The 27,624-nt window shown below is 49.4% G+C and overlaps 1 protein-coding gene across 1 annotated transcript in view; it reads left to right on the forward strand.

The window, feature by feature from the left end:
• Nucleotides 1-3,972: 3,972 nt before the first annotated feature.
• Nucleotides 3,973-27,624, forward strand: part of dhrs12la (dehydrogenase/reductase 12-like a) — a 40,837-nt gene continuing 17,185 nt past the window's right edge. Inside the window, exons 1-3 of the mRNA XM_072456481.1 lie at nucleotides 3,973-4,118; nucleotides 6,935-7,068; nucleotides 27,338-27,420. Of these exons, the coding sequence (XP_072312582.1) occupies nucleotides 4,063-4,118; nucleotides 6,935-7,068; nucleotides 27,338-27,420 (273 nt within the window). The 5' untranslated portion in view covers nucleotides 3,973-4,062. The remainder of the gene's footprint in view (nucleotides 4,119-6,934; nucleotides 7,069-27,337; nucleotides 27,421-27,624) is intronic.

Raw genomic sequence — 27,624 nt, forward strand, 5'->3', positions numbered from 1 at the left:
CTGTTTTTGAGTTTTTTTCGGCTGGATTTGAGCGTTTTTCGTTGTGTTGTTGTGACGTGAGCTAGCTCCGAGCGAGCCCACCAGCCCCCCCCCCCCCCCCCCCCCCCGCGCCCTCCGGCCGCGCTAAAGTACGGCGTGTCGTCGGTACACGTTTATATACACGTTTATATGAAAGTGGAACTTCACGAACGATCGGGACACGCACTGGAATCGCTTTAAATTAACTTGTTTTGACTTTATTCGGCTGGATTGAGTGTTTTCGTCGTGTCGTTGCGATGTGTCTTGGCTCCGGCCCCGCCCCCCGGCTCCGGCCCCGCCCCCCGGCCGGCGCCGTACCGCGTTTACACAAAGGAGGAACTCATGAAACTGAGGAGAACAGTCGTCTTACCCAGAGATCGTCACGTTATCCCGGCGGACATCCTAAGGAAAACGCAACGAAGAAGACGGGCTGGACGTAAACTCCGAGAGAAGAGAGGGACAAACAGGAAGTCGGTTCCCGCCGTAGTCATGGGTAACGTGAGGTCCCTTCAAAATAAAATGACGGAAATAGCGAGCCTCATGCGGTCCCAGAGGATTTATAGGGACAGCAGCGTCTTGATTTTCACAGAGACCTGGTTAACAGCAGAAATGCCAGACTCTATTGTAGGTTTGGACAATTTTCATCTGCTGCGGGCGACAGAACGAGAGAAACCGGGAAGAAAAGAGGTGGAGGTCTGGCGGTGTATGTGAACACGAGCTGGTCCAAACCCGAACACTGCACAGTGAGAGAGCAGCTGTGTAACAAGGATATTGAACTATTGGCTATTGGCATGAGGCCATACTATCTGCCCCGGGAGTTCTCACATGTGATTTTGATCGCAGTCTATGTGACCCTGTCTGCCAATGCTGAAGATGCTTGTGAAGCACTGCTCTCCTGCACTTGTGGGCTCCAAACACAGCATCCACAGGCTCTCTTCCTCATCTCTGGTGACTTTAACCACGCTTCTCCCGCTTCTGTTCTACCAACATACACCCAGTATGTTACCTGCCCCACCAGAGAGAATAGAACATTGGACTTGTTGTTTGCCAACACCAAAGAGGCTTATTCCTCTTCCCCCCTCCCTCCCCTGGGCAGCTCGGACCACAACCTTGGTTGAGGAGGAAGATCAGGCAGGCTGAGGCCGGCTACAAGAGGAGGATGGAGGAGCAGCTGCAGCAAAAGAACATTCAGGGAGTGTGGAGAAGCCTGAAAACCATCTCGGGCTTCAAAATCCCCCCTGCCCAGACAGAGGGGGATCTACAGTGGGTGAATGATTTAAACTGCTCACTTCTTGAGATTTGATTGGTCGCCCGCCCCTCCCCCTGCACAGCTGCATGCTCTCTCTTCCACAGCTAGACAATGCCCTGCATCTGTTCCTCTTCACTTCTCTGCCCCGGACCATCAGCTCCCCACTTCGCCTGGACTCACCCATCCCCCCAGCACACAGTCCCCCTGGACTCACCCGTCCCCACAGCACACAGTCCCCCTGGACTCACCCATCCCCCCGGCACACGGTCCCCCTGCCAACCACTGACTGTCACAGCAGCACAGGTGAGGAGTGAGCTGAAGAGGATTAAAGTGAGGAAGGCAGCAGGACCTGACGGCATCAGCCCCAGGCTCCTTAAGTCCTGCGCAGATGAACTGTGTGGAGCTATGGAGCATGTCTTCAACATGAGCCTGAAGCTGAGGGTGGTACCACAGGTCTGAAGACCTCCTGTCTGGTACCTGTGCCCAAGACACCGCGCCCCAAAGACCTCAACAGCTTCAGGCCGGTGGCTCTCACGTCCCACCTGATGAAGACACTGGAGCTGGTCCTGGACCACCTCCGCTCCACCGTGAGCTCAGCCATGGACCCGCTGCAGTTTGCATATCGGTCTGGCATCGGAGTGGAGGACACGTCATCTCCCTGCTGCACCGCTCTCTCTCTCACCTGGAGAAGCCTGGCAGCTCTGTGAGGATCCTGTTCTTTCATCTCTCCAGCGCCTTCAACACAATCAGCTCCTGAGGGACAAGCTGGAGACGGCTGGTGTGGAGTATGACCTGGAAGAGTGGATCCTGGACTACCTCACGGACCGACCCCAGTTTGTGAGAACACGGAACTGTGTGTCTGACACTCGGACCTGCAGTGTGGGGGCGCCCCAGGGCACTGTCCTCGTGCCCTTTCTCTTCACCCTTTACACTGCAGACTTCAGACATGACACGGACAGCTGTGTCCTGCAGAAGTTCTCTGACGACTCTGCCATCATCGGACTCATCACGGACGACGATGACGCGGAGTACAGAGGACTGGAGCAGGACTTTGTGGACTGGTGTCAGAGGAACCACCTCCTCATCAACGCGGGGAAGACCAAGGAGATGGTGGTGGACTTACACAGAGGCCACGCCCCCCTCACCAGTGAACATCCAGGGACGGGACAGGCCACGCCCCCCTCACCAGTGAACATCCAGGGACGGGACAGGCCACGCCCCCCTCACCAGTGAACATCCAGGGACGGGACATTGAGAGAGTGACTCATACAAGGACCTGGTGTTCATCTGAACCACAAACTGGACTCATAACACAGACTGTACAGGAAGAGTCAGAGTCGGCTCCACCTCCTGAGGAGACTCAGGTCTTCAGGAGTGACAGGGCCGCTCCTGACAGGGCCGCTCCTGACAGGGCCACTCCTGAAGACCTTCTCTGACTCTGTGGTGCATCAGCTCCTGTAGGTGTGGCCTGCTGGAGCAGCAGCATCACAGAGAGGGAGAGGAAGAGGCTGGACAGAGTCATCAAGAAGTCCAGCTTCGTCCTGGGCTGTGCTCTGGACTCGGTGCAGGAGGTGGGGGACAGGAGGGTCCTGGCTAGATTCACATCTATGCTGGACCATGAGTGTCACCCCCTGCAGGACACTCTGTCCCCTGCAGGACACTCTGTCCCCTGCAGGACACTCTGTGAAGGAGACGTTTCACAGGTCTTTCCTTCTGCTGCTGTCAGACTTTATAACAAACACTGTTCGTCCTGAACACTCACAATACTGACCTAACCATGTGCAATTCTGTCATATGTGCAATTACTGTCGTGATCACATGCAATGGTATTTATGTATTTATTTGTCTATGGGAGTTTTTATTTATAGGAGATCTTCTACTGAAAGTGTTTTTCAGACTTCCTATAAGTGATCTGTTCTTTTCTTCTGTATCTACCTGCGTTGCACCAATGAAATTTCCCCATGTGGGACAATAAAGGAATATCTTATCTTATCTTATTTTATACACATTAATATTTCCTCTAAAAACTGAACATGAAGTGATTTATTCACATATCCTGAAAATTCTCTTTACATTTGTCTGTTTCTTATTGTAAAACGCTGATGAATGTGTCTCAACTAAAGGTCCAGAGTGACCACACTGAGCCCTGTCAGCCCTGTCAGCCCTGTCAGCCCTGTCACTTGGACCTTCTCCACACGAGGCGCAGAAACGTTCCTTTTGTCACACATGGACTTGGACAGTTTCAGTCTTTAAATAAACTTGATTTAGCAGAAGTTTTGCCTCATAAATCAGGCTCAAAGTGAGAACACAAACGCCCCTGTCCTGTCCTGTCGTGCCATTTTAGAGCGCTCCTGTCCTGTCGTGCCTTGTAGAGCGCTCCTGTCCTGTCGTGCCTTGTAGAGCGCTCCTGTCCTGTCGTGCCTTGTAGAGCGCTCCTGTCCTGTCGTGCCTTGTAGAGCGCTCCTGTCCTGTCGTGCCTTGTAGAGCGCTCCTGTCCTGTCGTGCCATTTTAGAGCGCTCCTGTCCTGTCGTGCCTTGTAGAGCGCTCCTGTCCTGTCGTGCCTTGTAGAGCGCTCCTGTCCTGTCGTGCCTTGTAGAGCGCTCCTGTCCTGTCGTGCCTTGTAGAGCGCTCCTGCACTGACGTGGCCCCGCTCTCTCTCTCGGGTCAGTCTGCACACGTGGGGTCAGAGCGGGCTACAAAGAGGACAGCCAGCGAGGCCGAGGGGACTGAGGGGACCGCACGCCGGACACTGGGACCGCACGCCGGACACTGGGACCGCCGCAGAGTGACCGTCATGTCTTTGTACCGCAACTTCGCCTGGTTCGTCAAGGGCCTCAGCGAATTCACCAAGTAAGAACGAGCTTTACTTCACTCAGACTGACTCAAAACAGAACTGGACTGACCCGTTATCAGAGTGACCGCAGATGACCACAGGTGACTGCAGGTGACCGCAGATGACCACAGGTGACTGCAGGTGACCGCAGATGACCACAGGTGACTGCAGATGACCACAGGTGACTGCAGATGACCGCAGATGACTGCAGATGACCGCAGATGACTGCAGATGACCGCAGATGACTGCAGATGACCGCAGATGACCGCAGATGACCACAGGTGACTGCAGATGACCGCAGATGACCGCAGATGACCACAGGTGACTGCAGATGACCGCAGATGACCGCAGATGACCGCAGATGACCGGAGCTGGCAAATGAAACCAAACTGAATGTATAACTGTCGCTGTCATTTAGTTTGGAAGAAATAAACTGCTCGAGTCTCAAATTTGTATTTGTCTTTGAGCGTCACAAAAAGTATAATTTATGGTAAAGTATGTAATATTTCTGAACTGAAAAACTGCAGTATTTGTCCAGTAAAACATAGACATATATTTGGCAAGTGTCTAATATAATCACTGTGAAACAATCGAACCGTGTCAAATATGACAGTGAAAGTGTGGACACTAAAGAGTCTGGTCAGAAGTGTGGACACTAAAGAGTCTGGTCAGAAGTGTGGACGCTAAAGAGTCTGGACAGAAGTGTGGACACTAAAGAGTCTGGACAGAAGTGTGGACGCTAAAGAGTCTGGTCAGAAGTGTAGACGCTAAAGAGTCTGGACAGAAGTGTGGACGCTAAAGAGTCTGGACAGAAGTGTGGACGCTAAAGAGTCTGGTCAGAAGTGTGGACGCTAAAGAGTCTGGACAGAAGTGTGGACGCTAAAGAGTCTGGTCAGAAGTGTGGACGCTAAAGAGTCTGGACAGAAGTGTGGACGCTAAAGAGTCTGGACAGAAGTGTGGACGCTAAAGAGTCTGGTCAGAAGTGTGGACGCTAAAGAGTCTGGACAGAAGTGTGGACGCTAAAGAGTCTGGACAGAAGTGTGGACGCTAAAGAGTCTGGACAGAAGTGTGGACGCTAAAGAGTCTGGACAGAAGTGTGGACGCTAAAGAGTCTGGACAGAAGTGTGGACGCTAAAGAGTCTGGACAGAAGTGTGGACGCTAAAGAGTCTGGACAGAAGTGTGGACGCTAAAGAGTCTGGTCAGAAGTGTGGACGCTTGGACCAACTGTATTTCTTGTACGGCTCTTTCACTGTTGGTCAATAATGGTGTAACATCATGAAATGACCGCTTGACCGTCTCTAACGCGGCGTGTGGCCCTGAGCGCTCGGCCCGTGTGATGTGATTGTTTAGCTCTTCCCCTTTGTCCAGTGTTCTCTGCTCTCTCTCTGACCCTCACTGACCCGAGCTAATGGGTTTCTGCTTGACACCAGCCGACACGGCTCTCATTGACCCCTCGACTGTCCCGGGCCGCGGCCTAAACGCCCCTCCCTCTCCTCGAACCACATTAGCACCGGGACAATGGGCCAGTTTGAGGCGGCCCACACAGAGCAGGGCTGTTCCCCTCTGACTCTCCTTTGTGTCTGGACAGTGGTCTGGACAGTGGTCTGGACAAATGTGCAGATGTGGAGGTGGCCATTTTAGCCTCATAAACCAACCACCTCATAAAACCAGTAGTGTACTTTCTTATGTTTGTTTTACTGTAATAAAACTATATTTATACTAGTGCTGACGTCCCTCCTGACTCTGGCACCAGCAGGAGGCCGCTCCATGTTTAGTCCTGACACTGGCACCAGCAGGAGGCCGCTCCATGTTTAGTCCTGACTCTGGCACCAGCAGGAGGCCGGTCCATGTTTAGTCCTGACTCTGGCACCAGCAGGAGGCCGGTCCATGTTTAGTCCTGACTCTGGCACCAGCAGGAGGCCGGTCCATGTTTAGTCCTGACTCTGGCACCAGCAGGAGGCCGCTCCATGTTTAGTCCTGACTCTGGCACCAGCAGGAGGCCGCTCCATGTTTAGTCCTGACTCTGGCACCAGCAGGAGGCCGCTCCATGTTTAGTCCTGACTCTGGCACCAGCAGGAGGCCGCTCCATGTTTAGTCCTGACTCAATGTTTTTTAAATGGTAAAAAGCTGCTGATGATGATTTGATGTGGGGAAAAGTGGGCGGGGCAGAATAAGGTCAATACTTAATGTCCTGCTTCTCACATTGTTTCCACGTCACAAACTCGGCTGAAGCACCTTTAGCTTCATTAACTGACCTTTTCTCCATCTGTGACTCTGAGAATCTCCATCACCATCAGAACAACTGTGAGACCAGGAAGTGAGAGGCCGACACTGTAGTTCCCTCTGCAGCCACCTGATGGAGCCAAAGCCCAGTTAGTCTCAGTCTCCCGAGGCTGTGGAAAGTTCAGCCGTTTTTTGTCAAACCATTTTTCTTTTGTTCTAAACCATGAAGTTTAATGAGGTTTTTTTTTGTAGTTTTACCTGGCCGAGAAGGAGAGTCTAAGGACAGAGGACCCTGGGACATCGTCCATCGCCACCACAGACATTGTTGATTCATTTCTCCCTGTGGCCCTCAGAGGCAACTGTTGTTGTGATTTTGGGCCTTACAAAAATAAATTGATTTTATTTGATTTGAAATGCCGATGGGAGACATATTTAGCATAATATTTGTCCTTTTTTACAGTTTTATTTAAGTGACACATTTACTTTTTCTTGTGTATTTTTTGCTCCTGTGGCTGTACTTTTACTTCCAAAATGGAGTACTTCATCTACCCATGCGTTTGACGTTCACATATTTAGTTTATTGTTACATCTTCTGTCTTTTTGACGCAGAAATCCGTTTCTTGCGGCGTCGAAGCGTTTCGTGGAAAAGGATCTGGAGGTGTCTGTGGCCGGACGAGTTTTCATGATCACGGGAGCCAACAGCGGCATCGGGAGAGCCACGGCTACTGCTATCGCTAAGAGAGGTGAGCCGTGCTAACGGTAGCTTTGTGCAGAATTTACATGCAGGAAGTGTAATGGAACAGAGAAACTCTAACAGAGAGACGCTGACAGAGGGACGCTAACAGAGGGACGCTAACAGAGAGACGCTAACAGAGGGACGCTAACAGAGGGACGCTAACAGAGAGACGCTAACAGAGGGACGCTAACAGAGAGACGCTAACAGAGGGACGCTAACAGAGAGACGCTAACAGAGGGACGCTAATAGAGAGACGCTAACAGAGGGACGCTAACAGAGAGACGCTAACAGAGGGACGCTAATGGAGAAACGCTAACAGAAAGACGCTAACAGAGAGACGCTAACAGAGATATAAAGAGAGACTCTAACAGAGAGACTCTAACAGAGGGATGCTAACAGAGGGACGCTAACAGAGGGACGCTAACAGAGAGACGCTAACAGAGGGACGCTAACAGAGAGACGCTAACAGAGAGACGCTAACAGAGATATAAAGAGAGACACTAACAGAGAGACTCTAACAGAGAGACGCTAACAGAGGGACGCTAACAGAGAGACTCTAACAGAGAGACGCTAACAGAGGGACGCTAACAGAGGGACGCTAACAGAGAGACGCTAACAGAGAGACGCTAACAGAGGGACGCTAACAGAGAGATGCTTTCAGAGAGACGCTAACAGAGGGACGCTAACAGAGGGACGCTAATAGAGAGACGCTAACAGAGAGACGCTAACAGAGGGACGCTAACAGAGAGACGCTAAAAGAGAGACGCTAACAGAAAGACGCTAACAGAGAGACGCTAACAGAGAGACGCTAACAGAGAGACGCTAACAGAGATATAAAGAGAGACACTAACAGAGAGACTCTAACAGAGAGATGCTAACAGAGAGACGCTAACAGAGGGACGCTAACAGAGAGACGCTAACAGAGGGACGCTAACAGAGAGACGCTAAGAGAGGGACGCTAATGGAGAGACGCTAACAGAGGGACGCTAACAGAGAGACGCTAACAGAGAGACGCTAACAGAAAGACGCTAACAGAGAGACGCTAACAGAGAGACACTAACAGAGAGACTCTAACAGAGATATAAAGAGAGACTCTAACAGAGAGACTCTAACAGAGAGATGCTAACAGAGGGACGCTAACAGAGGGACGCTAATAGAGAGACGCTAACAGAGAGACGCTAACAGAGGGACGCTAACAGAGAGACGCTAAAAGATAGACGCTAACAGAAAGACGCTAACAGAGAGACGCTAACAGAGAGACGCTAACAGAGAGACGCTAACAGAGGGACGCTAACAGAGAGACGCTAACAGAGAGACGCTAACAGAGGGACGCTAACAGAGAGACGCTAACAGAGAGACGCTAACAGAGGGACGCTAACAGAGAGACGCTAACAGAGGGACGCTAACAGAGAGACGCTAACAGAGAGACGCTAACAGAGAGACTCTAACAGAGAGACGCTAACAGAGAGACGCTAACAGAGAGACGCTAACAGAGGGACGCTAACAGAGGGACGCTAATAGAGAGACGCTAACAGAGGGACGCTAAATCAAATCAAATCAAATCAATTTATTTTTGTAAGGCCCAAAATCACAACAACAGTTGCCTCTGAGGGCCACAGGGAGAAATGAATCAACAATGTCTGTGGTGGCGATGGAGTCAGACAATGTCTGTGGTGGCGAGGGACGATGTCCCAGGGTCCTCTGTCCTTAGACTCTCCTTCTCGGCCAGGAAAAACTACAAAAAAAAACCTCTTTGGGAAAAAAGCGTAGAAACCTGGAGGAGTTCCAGTGAAGGAGAGATCCGACTCTCACAGACGGACAGACGGACACGAGGAGACTGGAGCTGGACCCACTCTTCAGGCAGATGAGGGACCGACTGAGGCGAACTGGACCCACTCTTCAGGCAGATGAGGGACCGTCGGAGTCGAGCAGGACCCACTCTTCAGGCAGATGAGGGACCGTCGGAGGCGAACTGGACCCACTCCTCAGGCAGAAGAGGGACCGACTGAGGCGAACTGGAGCCACTCTTCAGGCAGATGAGGGACCGTCCACATGGGGCAGGGACCACTTCACCAGGAGAGGGACATCTGGGTCCACAGGTCCTCAGGAGTGAGAGAAAGAAAAAGAAGGCGGTGAACAGTTTGCAAGTGGAATCAAAAAATAAATATTGTTTGATAGCATAAGTAGTCAGAAGAAGAGGATAGTGCTCAAGCTGTCATACTTCCCCCAGCACAGTTACTCCTAGGGCAGCGTAGCTGAAGCTGTGGGTTTATCTTTCTGTTCCTAACTACTCTGACCATAAGCGATTTCAAAGAGGAACGTTTTAAGCCTGGACTTAAATGAAGAGACTGTGTCAGCATATTTAACATGGGTCGGGAGCTGATTCCATAACACAGGGGCTTGGTAGCTAAACGCTCTACCTCCTACAGTACTTTTAGAGACTCTTGGCACCACCAGAAGGCCGGCATTCTGAGAGTGAAGAGCTCTGTTTGGATGATATGGTTCTATAGCATCTTTGAGGTAGGATGGGGCCATGTCATTTATGGCTTTGTAGGTCAAGAGTAGAATTTTGAATTTGATTCTGGACTCGACGGGGAGCCAGTGAAGAGACTTCAGCACTGGCGTAATGTGCTCTCTTCTTTTTGTTCCTGTTAGTAATCTTGCTGCTGCATTTTGAACCAGTTGAAAGCTTTTTATGGAGCTTTTAGGACACGCTGCAAGCAGGGAGTTACAGTAGTCTAATCTAGTCGTTACAAATGCATGGATAAGTTTTTCGGCATCACTTTTAGGCAGGATTCTTCTGATTTTGGCGATGTTGCGCAAATGGAAATAGGCTGTTTTACAAGCTTGATTTATATGAGCTTTAAATGAGAGCTCCTGGTCAAATAAGACTCCAAGGTTTCTTACAGTAGAACTGGAGGCTACACTGACATTGTCCAGTGTGACTATCTGCTCAGATAGAGCGTCTCGTAGATGCTTAGGGCCAAGCACAATGACCTCGGTTTTTTCAGGGTTAAGAAGCAGGTAGTTTAGTGTCATCCAGGTTTTTATCTCCTTCACACAAGTACTAAGTCTGTCTACTTGATCGCTCTGATCAGGTTTCATTGATAAATACAGCTGAGTGTCGTCTGCATAGCAGTGGAAGTTAATGTCATGCTTTCTGATAATGTTGCCTAATGGTAGCATATAAAGAGTAAACAGAATTGGACCGAGTACCGAACCCTGTGGCACACCGTAAATTACTTTAGAGCTTGGTGAGGAGCTCTGGTTTACATTAACAAATTGGAACCTATCAGATAGATAGGATTTAAACCAGCTGAGGGCTGTTCCTCCAACACCTACATCACATTCTAACCTCTGCAGTAGAATGTTGTGGTCGATGGTGTCAAACGCTGCGCTGAGGTCCAACAGAACCAGGATTGAGACCAGTCCATCGTCAGCGGCTAATAACAAATCATTTGTGACTTTAACTAGTGCAGTTTCAGTGCTGTGGTGGGCTCTGAACCCTGACTGGAAAACTTCAAATAAGTTATTGTCCTGCAGGTGGCGACAAAGCTGTTTTACTACAACTTTTTCAAGGATTTTAGAGACGAAGGGAAGATTTGAAATAGGTCTGTAGTTTACCAATAGGTCGGGATCTAGATTAGGCTTTTTCAGAAGAGGTTTAATGACTGCATGTTTGAAGGACTGTGGAACATAGCCACTTTCGAGTGAAGTATTTATTATATTAAGAATAGGGTCTATAATTAGGGGAAGAATGTCTTTGAGGAGTCTGCTTGGAATGGGGTCTAGGACACAAGTTGAGCTTTTAGAGGACATAATGGCTGAAGTTATCTCTGCTTGATCAACAGCTGTGAACCTTTCTAGGTTTACAGGTGGATTTATATGGGACGTTAGATTTACAGCTTGGGCTAGTTCAGGGCTAATAGCGGGGCTAACAGAGGGACGCTAACAGAGAGACGCTAACAGAGGGACGCTAACAGAGAGACGCTAACAGAGGGACGCTAACAGAGAGACGCTAACAGAGAGACGCTAACAGAGGGACGCTAACAGAGAGACGCTAACAGAGGGACGCTAACAGAGAGACGCTAACAGAGGGACGCTAACAGAGAGACGCTAACAGAGAGACGCTAACAGAGGGACGCTAACAGAGGGACTCTAACAGAGAGACGCTAACAGAGAGACGCTAACAGAGAGACGCTAACAGAGAGACGCTAACAGAGAGACGCTAACAGAGAGACGCTAACAGAGATATAAAGAGAGACACTAACAGAGAGACGCTAACAGAGGGACGCTAATAGAGAGACGCTAACAGAGAGACGCTAACAGAGGGACGCTAACAGAGAGACGCTAACAGAGAGACGCTAACAGAGGGACGCTAACAGAGGGACGCTAACAGAGAGACGCTAAAAGAGGGACGCTAACAGAGAGACGCTAACAGAGAGACGCTAACAGAGATATAAAGAGAGACACTAACAGAGAGACTCTAACAGAGAGACGCTAACAGAGAGACGCTAACAGAGGGACGCTAACAGAGAGACTCTAACAGAGAGAGGCTAACAGAGAGACGCTAATAGAGGGACGCTAACAGAGAGACTCTAACGGAGGGACGCTAAGGGAGAGACGCTAACAGAGGGACGCTAACAGAGAGACGCTAACAGAGAGACGCTAACAGAAAGACGCTAACAGAGAGACGCTAACAGAGAGACGCTAACAGAGAGACGCTAACAGAGATATAAAGAGAGACACTAACAGAGAGACTCTAACAGAGGGACGCTAATAGAGAGACGCTAACAGAGAGACGCTAACAGAGGGACGCTAACAGAGGGACGCTAACAGAGAGACGCTAAGAGAGGGACGCTAACAGAGGGACGCTAACAGAGAGACGCTAAAAGAGGGACGCTAACAGAGAGACGCTAACAGAGAGACGCTAACAGAGATATAAAGAGAGACACTAACAGAGAGACTCTAACAGAGAGACGCTAACAGAGAGACGCTAACAGAGGGACGCTAACAGAGGGACTCTAACAGAGAGGCTAACAGAGAGACGCTAACAGAGGGACGCTAACAGAGAGACGCTAACAGAGGGACGCTAACAGAGAGACGCTAACAGAGAGACGCTAACAGAGGGACGCTAACAGAGGGACGCTAACAGAGAGACGCTAAAAGAGGGACGCTAACAGAGAGACGCTAACAGAGAGACGCTAACAGAGATATAAAGAGAGACACTAACAGAGAGACTCTAACAGAGAGACGCTAACAGAGAGACGCTAACAGAGGGACGCTAACAGAGAGACTCTAACAGAGAGAGGCTAACAGAGAGATGCTAATAGAGGGACGCTAACAGAGAGACGCTAACAGAGGGACGCTAATAGAGGGACGCTAACGGAGAGACGCTAACAGAGGGACTCTAACAGAGAGACGCTAACAGAGAGATGCTAACAGAGAGACGCTAACAGAGGGACGCGAACAGAGAGTCGCTAACAGAGGGACGCTAATGGAGAGACGCTAACAGAGGGACGCTAACAGAGTGAGGCTAAGAGAGAGACGCTAACAGAGGGACGCTAACAGAGAGACGCTAACAGAGAGACGCTAACAGAGGGACGCTAACAGAGATATAAAGAGAGACACTAACAGAGAGACTCTAACAGAGAGATGCTAACAGAGGGACGCTAACAGAGATATAAAGAGAGACACTAACAGAGAGACTCTAACAGAGAGACGCTAACAGAGGGAGGCTAACAGAGAGACTCTAACAGAGAGACGCTAACAGAGGGACGCTAACAGAGGGACGCTAACAGAGAGACGCTAACAGAGGGACGCTAACAGAGAGACGCTAACAGAGGGACGCTATTGGAGAGACGCTAACAGAGGGACGCTAACAGAGAGACGCTAACAGAGAGACGCTAATAGAAAGACGCTAACAGAGAGACGCTAACAGAGAGACACTAACAGAGAGACGCTAACAGAGATAGAAAGAGAGACTCTAACAGAGAGACTCTAACAGAGAGATGCTAACAGAGGGACGCTAACAGAGGGACGCTAACAGAGAGACGCTAACAGAGGGACGCTAACAGAGAGACGCTAACAGAAAGACGCTAACAGAGATATAAAGAGAGAAACTAACAGAGAGACTCTAACAGAGAGACGCTAACAGAGGGACGCTAACAGAGAGACTCTAACAGAGAGACGCTAACAGAGGGACGCTAACAGAGGGACGCTAACAGAGAGACGCTAACAGAGGGACGCTTACAGAGAGACGCTTTCAGAGAGACGCTAACAGAGGGACGCTAACAGAGGGACGCTAACAGAGGGACGCTAACAGAGAGACGCTAAAAGAGAGACCCTAACAGAAAGACGCTAACAGAGAGACGCTAACAGAGAGATGCTAACAGAGGGACGCTAACAGAGGGACGCTAACAGAGAGACGCTAACAGAGGGACGCTAACAGAGAGACGCTAACAGAGGGACGCTAATGGAGAGACGCTAACAGAGGGACGCTAACAGAGAGACGCTAACAGAGAGACGCTAACAGAAAGACGCTAACAGAGAGACGCTAACAGAGAGACACTAACAGAGAGACGCTAACAGAGATATAAAGAGAGACTCTAACAGAGAGACTCTAACAGAGAGATGCTAACAGAGGGACGCTAACAGAGAGACTCTAACAGACAGACGCTAACAGAGGGACGCTAACAGAGGGACGCTAAAAGAGAGACGCTAACAGAAAGACGCTAACAGAGGGACGCTAACAGAGAAACGCTAACAGAGGGACGCTAACAGAAAGACGCTAAAAGAGAGACGCTAAAAGAGAGACGCTAACAGAGAGACGCTAACAGAGAGACGCTAACAGAGATATAAAGAGAGACACTAACAGAGAGACTCTAACAGAGAGACGCTAACAGAGGGACGCTAACAGAGAGACTCTAACAGAGGACGCTAAAAGAGGGACGCTAACAGAGAGACGCTAACAGAGAGACGCTAACAGAGGGACGCTAACAGAGGGACGCTAACAGAGGGACTCTAACAGAGAGACGCTAACAGAAAGACGCTAACAGAGAGACGCTAACAGAGATATAAAGAGAGACACTAACAGAGAGACTCTAACAGAGGGACGCTAATAGAGAGACGCTAACAGAGAGACGCTAACAGAGGGACGCTAACAGAGGGACGCTAACAGAGAGACGCTAAGAGAGGGACGCTAACAGAGGGACGCTAACAGAGAGACGCTAAAAGAGGGACGCTAACAGAGAGACGCTAACAGAGAGACGCTAACAGAGATATAAAGAGAGACACTAACAGAGAGACTCTAACAGAGAGACGCTAACAGAGAGACGCTAACAGAGGGACGCTAACAGAGGGACTCTAACAGAGAGGCTAACAGAGAGACGCTAACAGAGGGACGCTAACAGAGAAACGCTAACAGAGAGACGCTAACAGAAAGACGCTAACAGAGAGACGCTAACAGAGAGACACTGACAGAGAGACGCTAACAGAGATATAAAGAGAGACTCTAACAGAGAGACTCTAACAGAGAGATGCTAACAGAGGGAAGCTAACAGAGGGACACTAATAGAGAGACGCTAACAGAGAGACGCCAACAGAGGGACGCTAAAAGATAGATGCTAACAGAAAGACGCTAACAGTGAGACGCTAACAGAGAGACGCTAACAGAGAGACGCTAACAGAGGGACGCTAACAGAGAGACGCTAACAGAGAGACGCTAACAGAGGGACGCTAACAGAGAGACGCTAACAGAGAGACGCTAACAGAGGGACGCTAACAGAGAGACGCTAACAGAGAGATGCTAACAGAGGGACGCTAACAGAGAGACGCTAACAGAGAGACGCTAACAGAGGGACGCTAACAGAGGGACGCTAACAGAGGGACTCTAACAGAGAGACGCTAACAGAGGGACGCTAACAGAGAGACGCTAACAGAGGGACGCTAACAGAGGGACGCTAACAGAGAGACGCTAACAGAGGGACGCTAACAGAGGGACGCTAACAGAGAGACGCTAAAAGAGGGACGCTAACAGAGAGACGCTAACAGAGAGACGCTAACAGAGATATAAAGAGAGACACTAACAGAGAGACTCTAACAGAGAGACGCTAACAGAGAGACGCTAACAGAGGGACGCTAACAGAGAGACTCTAACAGAGAGAGGCTAACAGAGGGACGCTAACAGAGGGACGCTAACAAAGAGACGCTAACAGAGAGACGCTAACAGAGAGACGCTAACAGAGGGACGCTAACAGAGGGATGCTAACAGAGAGACGCTAACAGAGAGACGCTAACAGAGGGACGCTAACAGAGGGATGCTAACAGAGAGACGCTAACAGAGGGACGCTAACAGAGGGACGCTAACAGAGGGACCCTAACAGAGAGACGTTAACAGAGGGACGCTAACAGAGGGACGCTAACAGAGAGACGCTAACAGAGGGATGCTAATAGAGAGACGCTAACAGAGAGACGCTAACAGAGGGACGCTAACAGAGAGACGCTAACAGAGGGACGCTAACAGAGGGACGCTAACAGAGAGACGCTAACAGAGGGACGCTAACAGAGGGACGCTAACAGAGCGACGCTAACAGAGGGACGCTAATACAGAGACGCTAACAGAGGGACTCTAACAGAGAGACTCTAACAGAGAGATGCTAACAGAGACGCTAACAGAGAGACGCTAATAGAGGGACGCTAACAGAGAGACGCTAACAGAGGGACTCTAACAGAGAGACGCTAACAGAGAGATGCTAACAGAGAGACGCTAACAGAGGGATGCGAACAGAGAGTCGCTAACAGAGGGACGCTAATGGAGAGACGCTAACAGAGGGACGCTAACAGAGTGAGGCTAAGAGAGAGACGCTAACAGAGGGACGCTAACAGAGAGACGCTAACAGAGAGACGCTAACAGAGGGACGCTAACAGAGATATAAAGAGAGACACTAACAGAGAGACTCTAACAGAGAGATGCTAACAGAGGGACGCTAACAGAGATATAAAGAGAGACACTAACAGAGAGACTCTAACAGAGAGACGCTAACAGAGGGAGGCTAACAGAGAGACTCTAACAGAGAGACGCTAACAGAGGGACGCTAACAGAGGAACGCTAACAGAGAGACGCTAACAGAGGGACGCTAACAGAGAGACGCTAACAGAGGGACGCTATTGGAGAGACGCTAACAGAGGGACGCTAACAGAGAGACGCTAACAGAGAGACGCTAATAGAAAGACGCTAACAGAGAGACGCTAACAGAGAGACACTAACAGAGAGACGCTAACAGAGATAGAAAGAGAGACTCTAACAGAGAGACTCTAACAGAGAGATGCTAACAGAGGGACGCTAACAGAGGGACGCTAACAGAGAGACGCTAACAGAGGGACGCTAACAGAGAGACGCTAACAGAAAGACGCTAACAGAGATATAAAGAGAGAAACTAACAGAGAGACTCTAACAGAGAGACGCTAACAGAGGGACGCTAACAGAGAGACTCTAACAGAGAGACGCTAACAGAGGGACGCTAACAGAGGGACGCTAACAGAGAGACGCTAACAGAGGGACGCTTACAGAGAGACGCTTTCAGAGAGACGCTAACAGAGGGACGCTAACAGAGGGACGCTAATAGAGAGACGCTAACAGAGAGACGCTAACAGAGGGACGCTAACAGAGAGACGCTAAAAGAGAGACCCTAACAGAAAGACGCTAACAGAGAGACGCTAACAGAGAGATGCTAACAGAGGGACGCTAACAGAGGGACGCTAACAGAGAGACGCTAACAGAGGGACGCTAACAGAGAGACGCTAACAGAGGGACGCTAATGGAGAGACGCTAACAGAGGGACGCTAACAGAGAGACGCTAACAGAGAGACGCTAACAGAAAGACGCTAACAGAGAGACGCTAACAGAGAGACACTAACAGAGAGACGCTAACAGAGATATAAAGAGAGACTCTAACAGAGAGACTCTAACAGAGAGATGCTAACAGAGGGACGCTAACAGAGAGACTCTAACAGACAGACGCTAACAGAGGGACGCTAACAGAGGGACGCTAAAAGAGAGACGCTAACAGAAAGACGCTAACAGAGGGACGCTAACAGAGAGACGCTAACAGAGGGACGCTAACAGAGAGACGCTAACAGAGAGACGCTAAAAGAGAGACGCTAAAAGAGAGACGCTAACAGAGAGACGCTAACAGAGAGACGCTAACAGAGAGACGCTAACAGAGAGACGCTAACAGAGATATAAAGAGAGACACTAACAGAGAGACTCTAACAGAGAGACGCTAACAGAGGGACGCTAACAGAGAGACTCTAACAGAGGACGCTAAAAGAGGGACGCTAACAGAGAGACGCTAACAGAGAGACGCTAACAGAGGGACGCTAACAGAGGGACGCAAACAGAGGGACTCTAACAGAGAGACGCTAACAGAGACGCTAACAGAGAGACTCTAACAGAGGGACGCTAACAGAGGGACGCTAACAGAGAGACGCTAACAGAGAGACGCTAACAGAGACGCTAACAGAGAGACGCTAACAGAGAGACGCTAACAGAGGGACGCTAACAGAGGGACGCTAACAGAGGGACTCTAACAGAGAGACGCTAACAGAGAGACACTAACAGAGAGACGCTAACAGAGAGACGCTAATAGAGGGACGCTAACAGAGAGACGCTAACGGAGGGACGCTAACGGAGAGACGCTAACAGAGGGACGCTAACAGAGAGACGCTAACAGAGAGACGCTACCAGAAAGACGCTAACAGAGAGACGCTAACAGAGAGACGCTAACAGAGAGACGCTAACAGAGATATAAAGAGAGACACTAACAGAGAGACGCTAACAGAGGGACGCTAATAGAGAGACGCTAACAGAGAGACGCTAACAGAGGGACGCTAACAGAGGGACGCTAACAGAGAGACGCTAACAGAGGGACGCTAACAGAGGGACGCTAACAGAGAGACGCTAAAAGAGGGACGCTAACAGAGAGACGCTAACAGAGAGACGCTAACAGAGATATAAAGAGAGACACTAACAGAGAGACTCTAACAGAGAGACGCTAACAGAGAGACGCTAACAGAGGGACGCTAACAGAGAGACTCTAACAGAGAGAGGCTAACAGAGAGACGCTAATAGAGGGACGCTAACAGAGAGACGCTAACGGAGGGACGCTAACGGAGAGACACTAACAGAGGGACGCTAACAGAGAGACGCTAACAGAGAGACGCTAACAGAAAGACGCTAACAGAGAGACGCTAACAGAGAGACGCTAACAGAGAGACGCTAACAGAGATATAAAGAGAGACACTAACAGAGAGACTCTAACAGAGGGACGCTAATAGAGAGACGCTAACAGAGAGACGCTAACAGAGGGACGCTAACAGAGGGACGCTAACAGAGAGACGCTAAGAGAGGGACGCTAACAGAGGGACGCTAACAGAGAGACGCTAAAAGAGGGACGCTAACAGAGAGACGCTAACAGAGAGACGCTAACAGAGATATAAAGAGAGACACTAACAGAGAGACTCTAACAGAGAGACGCTAACAGAGAGACGCTAACAGAGAGACGCTAACAGAGGGACTCTAACAGAGAGGCTAACAGAGAGACGCTAACAGAGGGACGCTAACAGAGAGACGCTAACAGAGGGACGCTAATGAAGAGACGCTAACAGAGGGACGCTAACAGAGAAACGCTAACAGAGAGACGCTAACAGAAAGACGCTAACAGAGAGACGCTAACAGAGAGACACTAACAGAGAGACGCTAACAGAGATATAAAGAGAGACTCTAACAGAGAGACTCTAACAGAGAGATGCTAACAGAGGGAAGCTAACAGAGGGACGCTAATAGAGAGACGCTAACAGAGAGACGCTAACAGAGGGACGCTAAAAGATAGATGCTAACAGAAAGACGCTAACAGTGAGACGCTAACAGAGAGACGCTAACAGATAGACGCTAACAGAGGGACGCTAACAGAGAGACGCTAACAGAGAGACGCTAACAGAGGGACGCTAACAGAGAGACGCTAACAGAGAGACGCTAACAGAGGGACGCTAACAGAGAGACGCTAACAGAGAGACGCTAACAGAGGGACGCTAACAAAGAGACGCTAACAGAGAGACGCTAACAGAGGGACGCTAACAGAGGGACGCTAACAGAGGGACTCTAACAGAGAGACGCTAACAGAGAGACGCTAACAGAGGGACGCTAACAGAGGGACGCTAACAGAGGGACGCTAACAGAGAGACGCTAACAGAGGGACGCTAACAGAGGGACGCTAACAGAGAGACGCTAAAAGAGGGACGCTAACAGAGAGACGCTAACAGAGAGACGCTAACAGAGAGACGCTAACAGAGATATAAAGAGAGACACTAACAGAGAGACGCTAACAGAGAGACGCTAACAGAGAGACGCTAACAGAGGGACGCTAACAGAGAGACTCTAACAGAGAGAGGCTAACAGAGGGACGCTAACAGAGGGACGCTAACAGAGAGACGCTAACAGAGAGACGCTAACAGAGAGACGCTAACAGAGGGACGCTAACAGAGGGATGCTAACAGAGAGACGCTAACAGAGGGACGCTAACAGAGGGACGCTAACAGAGGGACCCTAACAGAGAGACGTTAACAGAGGGACGCTAACAGAGGGACGCTAACAGAGAGACGCTAACAGAGGGACGCTAATAGAGAGACGCTAACAGAGAGACGCTAACAGAGGGACGCTAACAGAGAGACGCTAACAGAGGGACGCTAACAGAGGGACGCTAACAGAGAGACGCTAACAGAGGGACGCTAATAGAGAGACGCTAACAGAGAGACGCTAACAGAGGGACGCTAACAGAGAGACGCTAACAGAGGGACGCTAACAGAGGGACGCTAACAGAGAGACGCTAACAGAGGGACGCTAACAGAGGGACGCTAACAGAGCGACGCTAACAGAGGGACGCTAATATAGAGACGCTAACAGAGGGACTCTAACAGAGAGACTCTAACAGAGAGATGCTAACAGAGACGCTAACAGAGAGACGCTAATAGAGGGACGCTAACAGAGAGACGCTAACAGAGGGACTCTAACAGAGAGACGCTAACAGAGGGACGCTAATGGAGAGACGCTAACAGAGGGACGCGAACAGAGAGTCGCTAACAGAGGGACGCTAATGGAGAGACGCTAACAGAGGGACGCTAACAGAGTGAGGCTAAGAGAGAGACGCTAACAGAGGGACGCTAACAGAGAGACGCTAACAGAGAGACGCTAACAGAGGGACGCTAACAGAGATATAAAGAGAGACACTAACAGAGAGACTCTAACAGAGAGATGCTAACAGAGGGACGCTAACAGAGATATAAAGAGAGACACTAACAGAGAGACTCTAACAGAGAGACGCTAACAGAGGGAGGCTAACAGAGAGACTCTAACAGAGAGACGCTAACAGAGGGACGCTAACAGAGGGACGCTAACAGAGAGACGCTAACAGAGGGACGCTAACAGAGAGACGCTAACAGAGTGACGCTATTGGAGAGACGCTAACAGAGGGACGCTAACAGAGAGACGCTAACAGAGAGACGCTAATAGAAAGACGCTAACAGAGAGACGCTAACAGAGAGACACTAACAGAGAGACGCTAACAGAGATAAAAAGAGAGACTCTAACAGAGAGACTCTAACAGAGAGATGCTAACAGAGGGACGCTAACAGAGAGACTCTAACAGAGAGACGCTAACAGAGGGACGCTAACAGAGGGACGCTAACAGAGAGACGCTAACAGAGGGACGCTAACAGAGAGACGCTAACAGAAAGACGCTAACAGAGATATAAAGAGAGAAACTAACAGAGAGACTCTAACAGAGAGACGCTAACAGAGGGACGCTAACAGAGAGACTCTAACAGAGAGACGCTAACAGAGGGACGCTAACAGAGGGACGCTAACAGAGAGAAGCTAACAGAGGGACGCTTACAGAGAGACGCTTTCAGAGAGACGCTAACAGAGGGACGCTAACAGAGAGACGCTAACGGAGGGACGCTAACGGAGAGACGCTAACAGAGGGACGCAAACAGAGAGACGCTAACAGAGAGACGCTAATAGAAAGACGCTAACAGAGAGACGCTAACAGAGAGACGCTAACAGAGATATAAAGAGAGACACTAACAGAGAGACTCTAACAGAGAGATGCTAACAGAGGGACGCTAACAGAGGGACCCTAACAGAGAGACGCTAACAGAGGGACGCTAACAGAGAGACGCTTACAGAGAGACGCTAACAGAGATATAAAGAGAGAGACACTAACAGAGAGACTCTAACAGAGAGACGCTAACAGTGGGACGCTAACAGAGAGACGCTATCAGAGACACTAACAGAGGGATGCTAACAGAGAGACGCTAACAGAGGGACGCTAACAGAGAGACTCTAACAGAGAGACGCTAACAGAGGGATGCTAACAGAGAGACGCTAACAGAGGGACGCTAACAGAGGGACGCTAACAGAGAGACGTTAACAGAGGGACGCTAACAGAGGGACGCTAACAGAGAGACGCTAACAGAGGGACGCTAATAGAGGGACGCTAACAGAGAGACGCTAACAGAGGGACGCTAACAGAGGGACACTAACAGAGAGAAGCTAACAGAGGGACGCTAACAGAGGGACGCTAACAGAGAGACGCTAACAGAGGGACTCTAACAGAGAGAGGCTAACAGAGAGATGCTAACAGAGAGACGCTAACAGAGATATAAAGAGAGACACTAACAGAGGGACGCTAACAGAGAGACTCTAACAGAGGACGCTAAAAGAGGGACGCTAACAGAGAGACGCTAACAGAGAGACGCTAACAGAGGGACGCTAACAGAGGGACGCTAACAAAGGGGCTCTAACAGAGAGACGCTAACAGAGACGCTAACAGAGAGACGCTAACAGAGGGACGCTAACAGAGAGACGCTAACGGAGGGACGCTAACAGAGAGACTCTAACAGAGGGACGCTAACAGAGGGACGCTAACAGAGAGACGCTAACAGAGAGACGCTAACAGAGACGCTAACAGAGAGACGCTAACAGAGGGACGCTAACAGAGAGACGCTAACGGAGGGACGCTAACGGAGAGACGCTAACAGAGGGACGCAAACAGAGAGACGCTAACAGAGAGACGATAATAGAAAGACGCTAACAGAGAGACGCTAACAGAGAGACGCTAACAGAGATATAAAGAGAGACACTAACAGAGAGACTCTAACAGAGAGATGCTAACAGAGGGACGCTAACAGAGGGACGCTAACAGAGGGACGCTAACAGAGAGACGCTAACAGAGGGACGCTAACAGAGAGACGCTTACAGAGAGACGCTAACAGAGATATAAAGAGAGAGACACTAACAGAGAGACTCTAACAGAGGGACGCTAACAGAGGGACGCTAACAGAGAGACGCTAACAGAGGGACGCTAACAGAGAGACGCTATGATTTACGTCATAAGGCGCTGGTACAGCTGGCAGCCCGGTGTAAACGCTCTCTCTTCTTTCTCACACTTATTGTGCTTTATCTCCTATATTTTGTAAATATAGTTAGTATATTTTTTCTATTTTACTGTACGATAGGGACACGCGCTGGAATAGTTTTTTAATTCAACTGTTTTTGACTTTTTTCGGCTGGATTTGAGCGTTTTTCGTTGTGTTGTTGTGACGTGAGCTAGCTCCGAGTGAGCCCACCAGCCCCCCCCCCCCCGCGCCCTCCGGCCGCGCTAAAGTACGGCGTGTCGTCGGTACACGTTTATATACACGTTTATATACACGTTTATATACACGTTTATATGGAAGAGGAACTTCACGAACGATCGGGACACGCACTGGAATCGCTTTAAATTAACTTGTTTTGACTTTATTCGGCTGGATTGAGTGTTTTCGTCGTGTCGTTGCGATGTGTCTTGGCTCTGAGTCCCCCGGCTCTCTCTAACAGAGAGATGCTAACAGAGGGACGCTAACAGAGGGACGCTAACAGAGAGACGCTAACAGAGGGATGCTAACAGAGAGACGCTAACAGAGAGACGCTAACAGAGATATAAAGAGAGACACTAACAGAGAGACGCTAACAGAGGTACGCTAACAGAGGGACGCTAACAGAGAGACGCTAACAGAGGGACGCTAACAGAGAGACGCTAACAGAAAGGCGCTAACAGAGAGACGCTAACAGAGGGACGCTAACAGAGGGACGCGTGCAGCACTTTGGAAACCTTCTTCGTTGTAAAATGTGCAACAAATAAAGTTGGATTTAATAATAACCAAAAGTTCCATTTTAAATTATTTTGATTATTTTTTGCGTTTGGGACATTTTTTACCTCAAAGCTGTTTAGCCTTTATCGTATCTTTAGAAAACGTTTATTACTTTTGTAATCCAAAACTTGACTCTCGGTGCGGTTTGGCTTAAACCTTTGGTCATAAACCGACCATCTGTGTTTAGTTTGTTCTGATCAGCTCCTTCCATGTTGTGAGAACAGATTTGAGCCAGGGATTCTTCACTTCCTCCTCATGACTCAAGCGTCTGTCATCTGCAGTAAGAACTGTACAGGAACCTCAGGCACCACATGACTCTCAGTATAAGACCTGTACAGGAACCTCAGGCACCACATGACTCTCAGTATAAGAACTGTACAGGAACCCCCGGCACCACATGACTCTCAGTATAAGACCTGTACAGGAACCTCAGGCACCACATGACTCAGTATAAGACCTGTACAGGAACCTCAGGCACCACATGACTCTCAGTATAAGAACTGTACAGAAACCTCAGGCACCACATGACTCTCAGTATAAGACCTGTACAGGAACCTCAGGCACCACATGACTCTCAGTATAAGACCTGTACAGGAACCCCCGGCACCACATGACTCTCAGTATGAGACCTGTACAGGAACCTCAGGCACCACATGACTCAGTATAAGACCTGTACAGGAACCTCAGGCACCACATGACTCTCAGTATAAGCCCTGTACAGGAACCTCAGGCACCACATGACTCTAAGTATAAGACCTGTACAGGAACCTCAGGCACCACATGACTCTCAGTATAAGACCTGTACAGGAACCCCCGGCACCACATGACTCTCAGTATAAGACCTGTACAGGAACCTCAGGCACCACATTACTCTCAGTATAAGACCTGTACAGGAACCCCCGGCACCTCATGACTCTCAGTATAAGACCTGTACAGGAACCCCCGGCACCACATGACTCTCAGTATAAGACCTGTACAGGAACCCCCGGCACCACATGACTCTCAGTATAAGACCTGTACAGGAACCCCCGGCACCACATGACTCTCAGTATAAGACCTGTACAGGAACCTCAGGCACCACATGACTCTCAGTATAAGACCTGTACAGGAACCTCAGGAACCTCATGACTCTCAGTATAAGACCTGTACAGGAACCTCAGGCACCACATGACTCTCAGTATAAGACCTGTACAGGAACCCCCGGCACCACATGACTCTCAGTATAAGACCTATACAGGAACCTCAGGCACCACATGACTCTCAGTATAAGACCTGTACAGGAACCTCCGGCACCACATGACTCTCAGTATAAGACCTGTACAGAAACCTCAGGCACCACATGACTCTCAGTATAAGACCTGTACAGGAACCTCAGGCACCACATGACTCTCAGTATAAGACCTGTACAGGAACCCCCGGCACCACATGACTCTCAGTATAAGACCTATACAGGAACCTCAGGCACCATATGACTCTCAGTATAAGACCTGTACAGGAACCTCAGGCACCACATGACTCTCAGTATAAGGCCTGTACAGGAACCCCCAGCACCTCATGACTCTCAGTATAAGAACTGTACAGGAACCTCAGGCACCACATGACTCTCAGTATAAGACCTGTACAGGAACCTCAGGCACCACATGACTCTCAGTATAAGAACTGTACAGGAACCTCAGGCACCACATGACTCTCAGTATAAGACCTGTACAGGAACCCCCGGCACCACATGACTCTCAGTATAAGACCTGTACAGGAACCTCAGGCACCACATGACTCTCAGTATAAGACCTGTACAGGAACCTCAGGCACCACATGATTCTCAGTATAAGAACTGTACAGGAACCCCCGGCACCACATGACTCTCAGTATAAGACCTGTACAGGAACCTCAGGCACCACATGACTCTCAGTATAAGACCTGTACAGGAACCTCAGGAACCTCATGACTCTCAGTATAAGACCTGTACAGGAACCTCAGGCACCACATGACTCTCAGTATAAGACCTGTACAGGAACCCCCGGCACCACATGACTCTCAGTATAAGACCTGTACAGGAACCTCAGGCACCACATGACTCTCAGTATAAGACCTGTACAGGAACCTCAGGCACCACATGATTCTCAGTATAAGAACTGTACAGGAACCCCCGGCACCACATGACTCTCAGTATAAGACCTGTACAGGAACCTCAGGCACCACATGACTCTCAGTATAAGACCTGTACAGGAACCTCAGGAACCTCATGACTCTCAGTATAAGACCTGTACAGGAACCTCAGGCACCACATGACTCTCAGTATAAGACCTGTACAGGAACCCCCGGCACCACATGACTCTCAGTATAAGACCTGTACAGGAACCCCCGGCACCACATTACTCTCAGTATAAGACCTGTACAGGAACCTCAGGCACCACATGACTCTCAGTATAAGACCTGTACAGGAACCTCCGGCACCACATGACTCTCAGTATAAGACCTGTACAGGAACCTCAGGCACCACATGACTCTCAGTATAAGACCTGTACAGGAACCTCAGGCACCACATGACTCTCAGTATAAGACCTGTACAGGAACCTCAGGCACCACATGACTCTCAGTATAAGACCTGTACAGGAACCCCCAGCACCACATGACTCTCAGTATAAGACCTGTACAGGAACCTCAGGCACCACATGACTCTCAGTATAAGACCTGTACAGGAACCCCCGGCACCACATGACTCTCAGTATAAGACCTGTACAGGAACCTCAGGCACCACATGACTCTCAGTATAAGACCTGTACAGGAACCTCCGGCACCACATGACTCTCAGTATAAGAACTGTACAGGAACCTCAGGCACCACATGACTCTCAGTATGAAACTATTGAGCACAACATTCTGGATCACAGAAACCCCAGCACACCAGCCTCTTTTTTCTATGGTAGTTGTAGGGTCTTAAATTGGATTCGGGGTCTTTTCCCTTGTCATATAAATGTAGAGATTGTTTTATTCCGTTCATTAAACGGCCGGTTGGGGATAAGAATTGTCAGAGTCTGGAATAGGTAAAGAAATCTGGGCAAGACATTCCTTTGGCTTAGACTAAAATACGGAATAATGTTCCATTTTCCAAGAGTAGAAGAGGGAGGAGAGTCTTTATGGAGGGTCACACCTAAATATTTGAGGGATTCTGTTTGTCTTTTGAAATGTCAATGGGGGTCGCGAGTGGGATAAAATGTAGTTTTTTTGTACGTTCAGTTTGTTTCCAGACATTGGGCCAATATCGTCAGAAAGATGCATCACTCCAGGTTTAGAGATCTCTGGCGTGGTCACAAATAGAAAAATATCATCTGCATAGAAAGCAATTTTATGTTCCATCCCGTGAAATGTCTCTGATTGTCCAATGGTTCCAAATAAAAGGCAAACAGGAGGGGGGACCAAGCACAACCCTGCCCCACCCCTCTCTCCAAAGTCACTGGGTGCGTCAGGTGTCCGTCATCCATCATCAATAAGACCAGTTACAGCATCTAAAGTCATGATGACAGCCGTGTTGAATGGTAAATGGTCACATTTATATAGCGCTTTTCTACCGTCAAGGTACTCAAAGCACCATCAAGGAACCAGTCACCCATTCACACACATTCACTCCCCAGATGTTCGCAGACACTGGGGGGCGAGTTGGGTTAAGTGTCTTGTCCAAGGACACAACGGCAGTATTCACATGAGGCAGCTGCGATCGCACCACCAACCTGTGGGCCAGTGGATCTGACCGCTCTGACCGAACCGCCGACCTTTAGATCAGAAGAAGAGCACTCTACCACTGAGCTACTGCCGCCCGCCCGCAGTGTTGTGTTGATGTTGTCCACAGTTCGTCGTGTGTTTGTCTGATCTTTATGAATTGGATTTGAGAGGATTTGTTCCATTCTTTTGAGATAATTGCGGTGTGTAAACGATAGTCCTCTTCAGAATAGAAATCAGTGCTTTTATTAGGTTTGGTTGTTGTTTATGTTTCATGTGAACGTCAGTTTGAAATCAGGTGTTTCTCTGGTTCAGGAGGAACAGTTCACATGGTTTGTCGAAACAAGGACAAGGCTGAAGAGGCCAGAGCCGACATCGTCAAGGAAACGGGAAACAAGGTGAGAGCCGACCAATCGCAACAACGCAACACACTTATGCCCAATTTACCATCGTGTGTGTGTTGTGTTGTGTGTGTTGTGTGTGTGTGTGTGTGTGTGTTGTGTGTGTTGTGTTGTGTGTTGTGTGTTGTGTGTGTGTGTGTGTGTTGTGTGTGGTGTGTGTGTGTGTTTTGTGTTGTGTGTGTCTGTGTGTGTTGTGTTGTG

Source organism: Eucyclogobius newberryi, unplaced genomic scaffold, assembly GCF_026437365.1.
Source record: "Eucyclogobius newberryi isolate DKJ021-1_F unplaced genomic scaffold, fEucNew1.0.hap1 SCAF_10, whole genome shotgun sequence".
Lineage (NCBI taxonomy): Eukaryota > Metazoa > Chordata > Actinopteri > Gobiiformes > Gobiidae > Eucyclogobius > Eucyclogobius newberryi.